Here is a 12,197-nt window from a genome sequence, read left to right as displayed (position 1 = left end):
CCAACAACCCCAATGACTTCAATGGGCACCCAATGAAGCTCAATGACCTCAATGACTGCAATGGGCACCCAACGAGCTCAATGAGCACCCAACAACCCCAATGACATCAATGGGCACCCAATGGAGCTCAATGACATCAATGACTCAATGGGCACCCAATGATCTCAATGACCACCCCCCAACCCCAATGACTTCAATGGGCACCCAATGACTTCAATGACCACCCAACAACCCCAATGATGTCAATGGGCACCCAATGACATCAATGGGCACCCAATGGAGCTCAATGACGTCAACAACTCAATGGGCACCCAATGACCTCAATGACCACCCAACAACCCCAATAACCTCAATGGGCACCCAATGGAGCTCAATGACTTCAATGGGCACCCAATGACCCCAATGCCCACCCCACACCCCCAATGACCCCAACACCCACCCCACACCCCCAATGTACACCAATGACACCCCCTTACCTCGCCTTGCTCCTCCCTTTGCTCCTCGCCCCCTGCCCCTTCCCCCTCCGTCCCCTCTCCTCCTTCCCAGCCCCCCCAGCCCCCCCAGTCCCCCCAGTCCCCCTCTCCCCCTTGCGCCTCCTCCTCCTCTCGGCCTCCTCCTCTGGCCGCACGTGGGGCAGCTCATCCTCATTGAGCACCCTGGGGATGTTCTGCTCCCCCCTGGCCCTGGCTCTGGCTATGGCCTCGGCCACGATCCTATTGGCCTTCTCCTGCTTCTTCTGGTGCTCCAGGCGCCGGCTCTCGTCCGGGGGGCGCAATGGGGCCGGGGGGGGGATGGAGGAGGGGGGGGCGATGGGGGGGTCCGGGGGGAGGAGCTTGAGGACGGAGAGGGAGGAGGGGGTGGTGGAGGAGGTGGGGGGCTGGAAGAGAAGGGGGGAATAGGGTTAATGGGGGCAATGGGGTTGAGTCAATGGGGTTGAGTCAATGGGGTTGAGTCAATAAGGGCATGGTTGAGTCAATGGGGTTGGGGTTGAGTCAATGGGGGCAACGGGATTGAGTCAATGGGGTAGAGTCAATGGGGTTGAGGCAATGGGGACATGGTTGAGTCAATGGGGTTGAGTCAATGGGGATGTGTGTGAGTCAATGGGGTTGGGGTTGAGTCAATGGCATTGAGTCAATGGGGTTGAGTCAATGGGGTTGAGTCAAGGGGCTTGGGGTTGAGTCAATGGGGTTGAGGCAATGGGGTTGAGTCAATGGGGTTTGGGCTGAGTCAATGGGGTTGGGGTTGAGTCAATGGGGTTGGGGTAATGGGGTTGAGGTAATGGGGTTGGGGTTGAGTCAATGGGGTTGTGTCAATGGGTTTGAGTCAATGGGGGCATGGTTGAGTCAATGGGGTTGAGTCAATGGGGTTGAGTCAATGGGGTTGAGTCAATGGGGTTGAGTCAATGGGGTTGAGTCAATGGGGACATGGTTGAGTCAATGGTGTTGAGTCAATGGGGTTGGGGTTGAGTCAATGGGGACATGGTTGAGTCAATAGGGTTGAGTTTGAGTCAATGGGGTTGGGGTTAAGTCAATGGGGTTGAGTCAATGGGGTTGGGGTTGAGTCAATGGGGTTGGGGTTGAGTCAATGGGGACGTGGTTGAGTCAACAGGGACGTGGTTGAGTCGATGGGGACATGGATGAGTCAATGGGGTTGGGGTTGAGTCAATGGGGTTGGGGTTGAGTCAATGGGGTTGGGGTTGAGTCAATGGGGTTGGGGTTGAGTCAATGGGGTTGGGGTTGAGTCAATGGGGTTGGGGTTGAGTCAATGGGATTGAGGTAATGGGGTTGAGTCAATGGGGTTGAGTCAATGGGATTGAGGTAATGGGGTTGAGTCAATGGGGTTGAGTCAATAGGACTGGGGTTGAGTCAATGGGTTGAGTCAATGGGGTTGGGGTTGAGTCAATGGGGACACGGTTGAGTCAATGGGATTAAGTCAATGGAGATATGGTTGAGTCAACGGGATCAAGAGTACACCGAATACGACCAAGTCAAGCTCCAAGACCCAACCCAACCCCAACGTTCAACCCAACCCACCCAAGAACAGACCCGAAACAACCAACATCGACCCCAAAAGAACCGAAACCAAACCCAAAACACCCAAAACCGACACCAAAACACCCAAAACCAAACCCAAAACCCCCAAAATCAACCCCAAAACCCCCAAAAACAACCCCAAAACCCCCACATTTAAGCCCAAAACCCTCCAAACCAACCCCAAAACCCCCAAAATCACCCCCAAAACCCCCAAAACCGACCCCAAAACCCCCAAAATCGACCCCAAAACCGACCCCAAAACCCCCAAAACCAATCCCAAAACCCCCGAAATCTATCCCAAAACCCCCAAAACAGCCCCCAAAACCCCCATATTTAACCCCAAAACCCCCAAAAAAGACCCCAAAACCCCCAAAATCGACTGAAAAAGACCATAATTGACCCCAAAACACCCCAAAATCGACCCCAAAACCCCCAAAGCAGCCCCAAAACCGCCATATTTAACCCCAAAACCCCCAAAACCAACCCCAAAACCCCGATAAACGACCCCAAAAAGACCAAAATCGCCCCCAAAACCAACCCCAAAACCACCAAATTTAACCCCAAAACCCCCAAATTTAACCCCAAAACCCCCAAAATCACCCCCAAAACCAACCCCAAAACAGCCCCAAAACCCCCATATTTAACCCCAAAACCCCCAAAATTGACCCCAAACCCCCCAAAACCAACCCCAAAACCCCCAAAACCGACCCCAAAACCCCCAAAACCGACCCAAAAAGACCATAATTGCCCCCAAAACCCCCAAAATCGCCCCAAAACCCACAAAACCAACCCCAAAACCCCCAAAATCGCCCCCAAAACCCCAAAATCCACCCCAAAACCCCCAAATTTAACCCCAAAACCCCCAAAATCGCCCCAAAAAGACCATAATTGACCCCAAAACCCCCCAAACCAACCCCAAAACCCCCACATTTAACCCGAAAACCCCCAAAATCGCCCCCAAAACCACCCAAAATCAATCCCAAAACCCCCAAAATCCACCCCAAAACCCCCACATTTAACCCCAAAACCCCCAAATTTAACCCCAAAACCCCCATATTTAACCCCAAAACCCCCAAAATCGCCCCAAAAACACCCAAAATTGACCCCAAAATCCCCAAAACCCCCAAATTTAACCCCAAAACCCCCACATTTAACCCCAATTCCCCCCCATTGCCCCTACCTGCGGCTGCAGCACCACCTTCAACGGCACCGTCACCCTCTGCCCGGCCCCCGTTGCCAGCCCCGAGGCCACCGCGATGGGCGCCCCCTGCCCCCCCCCACCGGGCACCAATTGGATCCTATGGGGAGCTGTCCCGTGGGGGGGGTGCTGAACCTGCAGCTGGATGGTCACCACCTTGGAGGGGGCGGGGCTTGGTCCGGAGGGGGCGTGGCTTGAGGCCGAGGGGGCGTGGCTTGATCCGGAGGGGGCGGGGCTTGGTCCGGAGGGGGGCGTGTCCTTGGGGGGGGTCTGCAGGAGGAGCTTGCCAGGGAGGGTGCCCAAGAGGAGGGGGCGCTGGCCTGGGGGCTGCTGCAGCAGCAGGGTGATGCGCTTCGGGTCACCCTAAAGGTATAGGATCCATACGTTAGCATTGGGACACATAAGTTACCCTATGGGACCCATAGGTTAGTGATGGGACCCATAAGTTAGCAGTCAGACACATAAGTTATCAATGGGACCCATAAGTTACCATTGGGACCCATAGATTGCCATTGGGGAACACCATACCTGATCATTGGGACCCATAAGTTATCAGTCAGACCCATAAGTTATCAATGGGACCCATAAGTTATCATTGAGATCCATAAGTTACCAGTCAGACCCATAGGTTAGTGATGGGACCCATAAGTTATCAATGGGACCCATAGATCAGCATTGGGACCCATAGATTGGCATTGGGTATCCCCATAACTGATCATTGGGACCCATAGATTGGCATTAGGACCCATAGATTGGCATTGGGAATCTCTATAGGGTGTCATTGGGACCCATAGAATGGCATTGGGACCCATAGATTGGCATTGGGGATCCCCATAGCGTGTCATTGGGACCCATAAGTCATCATTGGGACCCATAGATCGTCATTGGGACCCCGTAACTGATCATTGGGACCCATAGATTCTCATTGGGACCCATAAGTTGTCATTGGGGTCCTAATAGGATGTTATTGGGACCCATAAGTTAGCATTGGGACCCATAGATTGCCACTGGGGATCCCCATAGGGTGTCATTGGGACCCATATGGGGTCTCTATGGGGCTCTATGGGGATCTATGGGTCCCTATGGGGTCCCTATGGGGTCTCTATGGGATCTCTATGGGTCCCTATGAGGTCTCTATAGGGTCCCCATGGGTCCCTATAGGGTCTCTATGGGTCTCTATGGGTCTCTATGGGGTCTCTATGGGCTCCTATGCATCCCTATGTGTCTCTATTGGGAGCCCTGTGCCCGCAGAGGGGGCGTGGCTTGAAGCCGCAGTGGGCGTGGCTCAGCCCGCAGGGGGCGTGGCCAGGCCCGCAGGGGGCGTGTCCTTGTCACGTGGCCAGCAGCAGGGGGCGCTGGCCTGGGGGCTGCTGCAGCAGCAGGGTGATGCGCTTGGGGTCACCCTATAGGAACATAAGGTAACATTGGGACCCATAAGTAACCTATGGGACCCATAGATCATCATTGGGACCCATAAGTAACTCTATGGGACCCATAAGTTATCAATGGGACCCATAAGTTATCATTAGGACCCATAAATCAGCATTGAGACCCATAGATTGGCATTGGAGATCCCCATAGGGTGTCATTGGGACCCGTAAGTTAGCATTGAGACCCATAGATTGGCATTGGGGATGCCCGTAACTGATCATTGGGACCCATAGATTGGCATTAGGACCCATAGATTGTCATTGGGGATCCCCATAGGGTGTCATTGGGACCCATAACTGATCATTGGGACCCATAGATTGGCATTGGGGATCCCCATAGGGTGTCATAGGGACCCATAGATTGGCATTGGGAATCCCCATAACTCATCATTGGGACCCATAACTGATCATTGAGACACATAACTCATCATTGGAAACCCCACAACTCATCATTGGGACGCATAGATTGGCATTGGAGACCCCATAATTCATCATTGAGACCCATAGATTGGCATTGGGACCCATAAGTTGTCATTGGGGTCCTCATAGGGTGTCATTGGGACCTATATGGTGTCTCTATGGGGCTCTATGGGGATCTATGGGTCCCTATGGGGTCCCTATGTGGTCTCTATGGGGTCTCTATGGGTCCCTATGAGGTCTCTATGGGGTCTCTATGGGATCCTATGGGGTCTCTATGGGTCTCTATAGGCTCCTATGCATCCCTATGTGTCTCTATTGGGAGCCCTGTGCCCGCAAAGGGGGCGTGGCTTGAAGCCGCAGTGGGCGTGGCTCTGCCCGCAGGGGGCGTGGCCAGGCCCGAAGGGGGCGTGTCCTTGTCACGTGGCCAGCAGCAGGGGGCGCTGGCCTGGGGGCTGCTGCAGCAGCAGGGTGATGCGCTTGGGGTCACCCTGTGGGGGTATAGGAGCCATAGGTTAGTATTGGGACACATAAGTTATCAATTCAGACCCATAAGTTACCCTATAGGACCCATAAGTTAACAGTCAGACCCATAAGTTAGCATTGGGACCCATAAGTTAACATTGGGACCAATAGGTTGGCATTGGGGAACACCATACCTGATCATTGGGACCCATAGATTGGCATTAGGACCCATAGATTGGCATTGGGGATCCCCATAGGGTGTCATTGGGACCCATAAGTTATCAATGGGACCCATAGATTGTCATTGGGAATCTCTATAGGGTGTCATTGGGTGTCTATAGGGTGTCTATGGGGTCTCTATGGAGATCTATGGGTCTCTATGGCATCTTTATGGGGTCTCTATGGGTCCCTATGAGGTCTCTATGGGGTCTCCATGGGTCCCTATAGGGTCTCTATGGGGTCTCCACGTGTCTCTATGGGTCTCTATAGGCTCCTATGTGACCCTATGTATCCCTATGTGTCTCTATTGGGAGCCCTGTGCCCGCAAAGGGGGCGTGGCTTGAAGCCGCAGTGGGCGTGGCTCTGCCCGCAGGGGGCGTGGCCAGGCCCGAAGGGGGCGTGTCCTTGTCACGTGGCCAGCAGCAGGGGGCGCTGGCCTGGGGGCTGCTGCAGCAGCAGGGTGATGCGCTTGGGGTCACCCTGTGGGGGTATAGGAGCCATAGGTTAGTATTGGGACACATAGATCAGTATTGGGACCCATAAGTAACCTTATGGGACCCATAGGTTAGCATTGAGACCCATAAGTTATCAATGGGACCCATAGATCAGCATTGGGACCCATAGATTGGCACTGGGGATCCCCGTAGGGTGTCATTGGGACCCATAGATCAGCATTGGGACCCATAGATTAGCATTGGGGATCCCCATAACTGATCATTGGGACCCATAGATTCTCATTGGGACCCATAAGTTAACATTGGGGATCCCCATAGGGCATCATTGGGACCCATAACTGATCATTGGGACCCATAAGTTGCCATTAGGACCCCACAAGTGATCATTGGGACCCATAGATTGTCATTGAGACCCATACCCCATCATTAGGACCCATAACTTGTCATTGTGACCCATAGATCATCATTGGGACCCATAGATCGCCATTAAGGATCCCAATAGGGGATCATTGTGACCCATAGATCACCATTGGGACCCATAGATTGTCATTGGGACCCATAGATCCCCATTGGGGCTCCTCATAGGGCATCACTGTGCCCCACAGATCCCCATTGTGACCCATAGATCCCCATTGTGCCCCATAGATCACCATTGTGCCCCATAGATCGCCATTAACGATCCCCATAGGGCATCACTCTGACCCATAGATCCCCACTGTGACCCATAGATCCCCATTGTGACCCATAGATCGCCATTAACGATCCCCATAGGGCATAATTATGCCCCATAGATCCCCACTGTGCCCCATAGATCCCCATTGGGGCTCCCCATAGGGCATCATTGTGCCCCATAGATCCCCCTTGTGACCCATAGATCCCCATTGTGCCCCATAGATCCCCATTAACAATCCCCATAGGCCATCATTGTGCCCCATAAATCCCCACTGTGCCCCATAGATCCCCATTGTGCCCCATAGATCCCCCTTGTGCCCCATAGATCATCATTGTGCCCCATAGATCATCATTGTGCCCCATAGATCCCCATTGTGCCCCATAGATCCCCCTTGTGCCCCATAGATCATCATTGTGCCCCATAGATCATCATTGTGCCCCATAGATCATCATTGTGCCCCATAGATCACCATTGTGCCCCATAGATCCCCCTTGTGCCCCATAGATCCCCCATTGTGCCCCATAGATCCCCATTCCCCCCCCCAAGCCCCGCCCCCCTCACCTGATTGGCTGTCGCCGCCACCGCCGTGGCCCCGCCCCCTTTGGCCCCGCCCCCCGCCTTGACCGGCTGCAGCACCAATTGCTTCACAGGGCGGGCGGTCTGGACCAATCGGTGCACGGCGTTGGTGGGCGTGGCCACCGAGGCCCCGCCCCCCGGCCCCGCCCCCACCAGCACCTTGGCCAGCGTGACCTTCGGGGGGGCGGGGCTTGCGGCGTCGGGGGCGGGGCTTGTGACGTCAGCGGGCTTCAGGAGGAGGAGCTTCGGGGGGGCGGGGCAAGATGGCGGAGGGGGCGGGGCCGCGCCCATGAAGGGGTTGAGCTGGCCAATGAGGTCGCGGTCCTGGGGGTCAGGGGGCGGGGCCGCGGGGTCGTCCGGAGGTTGAGGGCCAATGGGAGGCGCCGGAGGGGGCGTGGTCTCGTCGGTGATTGGCTGAGGAGGGGGCGGGGCCGAGGGGGCGGAGCCAAAGGCGTCGTCGGCCAATGGGTCGAGGGAGAAGAGGTTGGGGTCGTCAAAGAGGTCCATGATGGGGTCGGCCATGTTGGATGCGGCGGCCAATCAGAGAGCAGGGGGCGGGGCCTGAGCCTGGGGGAGGAAGGGGATTGGTTAATGCGGGGGCCAATGGGGAGGGAGCAATGGGAGTCAATGGGGGTCAATGGGGGGGTAATGGGAGGCAATGGGAGGCAATGGGGAGTAATGGGGGGTAATGGGAGCCCAGTTATGGGGTAATGGGGGTAATGGGAGACCAGTTATGGGGTAATGGGGGGTAATGGGAGCCCAGTTATGGGGTAATGGGGGTAATGGGAGACCAGTTATGGGGTAATGGGGGTAATGGGAGCCCAGTTATGGGGTAATGGGGGTCAATGGGAGCCCAGTTATGGGGTAATGGGGGTAATGGGAGCCCAGTTATGGGGTAATGGGGGTAATGGGAGCCCAGTTATGGGGTAATGGGGGTAATGGGAGCACAGTTATGGGGTAATGGGGGTAATGGGAGTCCAGTTATGGGGTAATGGGGGTAATGGGAGCCCAGTTATGGGGTAATGGGGGTAATGGGAGACCAGTTATGGGGTAATGGGGGTAATGGGAGACCAGTTATGGGGTAATGGGGGTAATGGGAGACCAGTTATGGGGTAATGGGGGTAATGGGAGCCCAGTTATGGGGTAATGGGGGTCAATGGGAGACCAGTTATGGGGTAATGGGGGTAATGGGAGACCAGTTATGGGGTAATGGGGGTAATGGGAGACCAGTTATGGGGTAATGGGGGTAATGGGAGCCCATTAACAAAGGGGACTGGGGCTCCCAGTAACAGGCTACTGGGGGTCCCAATAAGGGGGCACTGGGGTTACTGGGACCCCATTAATGGGGTACTGAGGTTACTGGGATGCCATTAAGAAAGCATTGGGGTTAATGGGACCCCATTAAGGGGACATTTGGGTTACTGGGAGCCCATTAATGGGGTACTGGGGTTACTGGGACCCCATTAAAAGGACATAAGACTTAATGATACCCCATTAATGGGGTACTGGGGTTACTGGGACCCCATTAAGGGGGTATCTCGGCTAATGGGACCCCATTAATGGGGTACTGGGGTTACTGGGACCCCATTAAAAGGACATAGGGCTTAATGGAACCCCATTAATGAGGTACTGGGGTTAATGGGACCCCAATTAAGGGAGTATTGGGGCTAATGGGACCCCATTAAAGGGGTACTGGGATCAATGAGACCCCATTAAGAGAACACTGGGGTTAATGGGACCCCATTAAGGGGGCACTGGGGTCAATGGACTCCCACTAGGAGTTAATGGGACCCCATTAGGGGGTCACTGGGGTTACTGGGACCACAATAATAGGGCAATGGGGCTAACAGGACCCCATTAAGAGGGTACTGGGGTTACTGGGACCCCATTAAGGGGGTATCTGGGCTAATAGGACCCCATTAATGGGGCACTGGAGTTACTGGGACTCCATTAAGGTGGTACTGGGGCTAATGGGACCCCATTAAGGGGGCACTGTGGTCAATGGGACCCCCATTAGGACTTAATGGGACCCCATTAATGGGGTACTGGGGCTAATGGGACCCCATTAAGGGGGTACTGGGGCTAATGGGACCCCATTTAGAGGGTACTGGGGTCAATGGGACCCCATTAGAAGTTAATGGGACCCCATTAGGGGGTCACTGGGGTTACTGGGACCGCATTAAAGGGACATAGGGCTTAATGGGACCCCATTAAGGTGGTACTGGGGTTACTGGGACCCCATTAAGGGGGTACTGGGCTTAATGGGACCCCCATTAGGAGTTAATGGGACCCCATTAATGGAGTACTGGGGTTACTGGGACCCCATTAAGGGCATATTGGGGCTAATGGAACCCCATTAAAGGGGCAATGGGGATACTGGGACCCCATTAAGGGGTACTGGGATCAACGAGACCCCATTAAGAGGGCAATGGGGTTAATGGGACCCCATTAAGAGGACATAGAACTTAATGTAACCCCATTAATGGGGTATTGGGGTTACTGGGTCCCCTTTAAGGGGGTATGGGGGCTAATGGCACCCCATTAAGGGGGTACTGGGCTTAATGGGACTCCCAATAGGAGTTAATGGGGCCCCATTAAGGGGGCAATGGGGTTACTGGGACCCCATTAGGGGGTCACTGGGGTTAATGGGACCCCAATAAGAGGGCAATGGGGCTAATAGGACCCCATTAAAAGGGTACTGGGGTTACTGGGACCCCATTAAGGGGGTATCTGAGCTAATGGGACCCCATTAATAGGGCATTGGAGTTACTGGCACCCCATTAAGGCAGTACTGGGGCTAATGGGACCCCATTAAGGGGGCACTGTGGTCAATGGGACCCCCATTAGGACTTAATGGGATCCCATTAATGGGGTACTGGGGTTACTGGGACCCCATTAAGGAGGTACTGGGGCTAATGGGACCCCATTTAGAGGGTACTGGGGTCAATGGGACCCCATTAGAAGTTAATAGGACCCCATTAATAGGGTACTGGGGCTAATGGGACACTATTGAAGGGGCACTGGGGTTACTGGGATCCCACTAAGGCAGTACTGGGGTTAATGGGACCCCAATAAGAGAGCACTGGGGTTACTGGGACCGCATTAAAGGGCCATAGGGCTTAATGGGACCCCATTAAGGTGGTACTGGGGTTACTGGGACCCCATTAAGGGGGTACTGGGGTCAATGGGACCCCATTAGAAGTTAATGGGACCCCATTAAGAGGGTACTGGGGTTACTGGGACGCCATTAAGGGGGTACTGGGCTTAATGGGACACCCATTAGGAGTTAATGGGACCCCATTAATGGAGTACTGGGGCTACTGGGACCCCATTAAGGGCATATTGGGGCTAATGGAACCCCATTAAAGGGGCAATGGGGTTACTGGGACCCCATTAAGGGGGCACTGGGGTTACTGGGACCCCATTAAGGGGGTACTGGGTTTAATGGGACTCCCAATAGGAGTTAATGGGGCCCCATTAAGGGGGCAATGGGGTTACTGGGACCCAATTAGGGGGTCACTGGGGTGAATGGGACCCCAATAAGAGGGCAATGGGGCGAATAGGAGCCCATCAAGAGGGCACTGGGGTTACTGGGACCCCATTAAGAGGGTACTGGGCTTAATGGGACCCAATTAGGGGTTAATGGGACTCCCATTAATGGTGCATTGGGATCAATGGGACCCCATTAAGGGGGTACTGGTGTTAATGGGGTTCCCATTAAGAGAACATAGGAATCAATGGGACCCCATTAAGACCATACTGGTATTAAAGGGGTTCCCATTAAGAGGACATAGGAATCAATGGGACCCCATTAAAGCCATAGTGGTGATAATGAGACCCCATTAAGTCCATACTGGTATTAATGGGGTTCCCATTAAGGAATCATTGAGATCAATGGGGGTCATTGGGATCAATGGGATTCCCATTAGGGGATCAATGGGACCCCATTAAACCCATACTGGTCTTAATGGGGCTCCCATTACGGAATCATTGATATCAATGGGGGTCACTGGGATCAATGGAACCCCATTAAACCCATACTGGTATTAAAGGGGTTCCCATTAAGAGAACATAGGGATCAATGGGACCCCATTAAGCCCATACTGGTGTTAATGGGGCTCCCATTAAGAGGACATAGGGATCAATGGAACCCCATTAAAGTCATACTGGTATTAATGGGGTTCCCATTAAGGAATCATTGGTATCAATGGGGGTCATTGGGATCAATGGGGTTCCCATTAGGGGATCAATGGGACCCCATTAAAGCCATACTGGTATTAATGGTGCTCCCATTAAGAAATCATTGAGATCAATGGGGGTCACTGGGATCAATGGAACCCCATTAAGTCCATACTGGTATTAATGGGGCTCCCATTAAGAGAACATAGGAATCAATGGGACCCCATTAAGACCATACTGGTATTAAAGGGGTTCCCATTAAGAGGACATAGGGATCAATGGGACCCCATTAACCCCATACTGGTGTTAATGGGGCTCCCATTACGGGGACATAGGGATCAATGGGACCCCATTAAGACCATACTGGTATTAAAGGGGTGCCCATTAAGAGGACATAGGAATCAATGGGACCCCATTAAAGCCATACTGGTGATAATGAGACCCCATTAAGTCCATACTGGTATTAATGGGGCTCCCATTAATGAATCATTGATATCAATGGGGGTCACTGGGATCAATGGGACCCCATTAAGGCCATACTAGTATTAATGG

At 53.7% G+C, this 12,197-nt stretch overlaps 1 protein-coding gene across 1 annotated transcript in view; it reads right to left on the bottom strand.

Annotated features, from left to right (window-relative positions):
* Positions 1-12,197, bottom strand: part of CHD8 (chromodomain helicase DNA binding protein 8) — a gene marked incomplete at its 3' end in the record, with an annotated part of 90,963 nt that overhangs the window by 73,128 nt on the left and 5,638 nt on the right. The window contains exons 3-7 of the mRNA XM_034072505.1: positions 7,452-8,033; positions 6,175-6,242; positions 5,461-5,569; positions 3,214-3,594; positions 477-784 (exon numbers count right to left, since the gene is read on the bottom strand). Of these exons, the coding sequence (XP_033928396.1) occupies positions 477-784; positions 3,214-3,594; positions 5,461-5,569; positions 6,175-6,242; positions 7,452-7,988 (1,403 nt within the window). The remainder of the gene's footprint in view (positions 1-476; positions 785-3,213; positions 3,595-5,460; positions 5,570-6,174; positions 6,243-7,451; positions 8,034-12,197) is intronic.

Source organism: Melopsittacus undulatus, chromosome 30 (assembly GCF_012275295.1).
Source record: "Melopsittacus undulatus isolate bMelUnd1 chromosome 30, bMelUnd1.mat.Z, whole genome shotgun sequence".
Classification (NCBI taxonomy): domain Eukaryota; kingdom Metazoa; phylum Chordata; class Aves; order Psittaciformes; family Psittaculidae; genus Melopsittacus; species Melopsittacus undulatus.
This window is presented reverse-complemented; position numbering and strand designations above follow the sequence as displayed.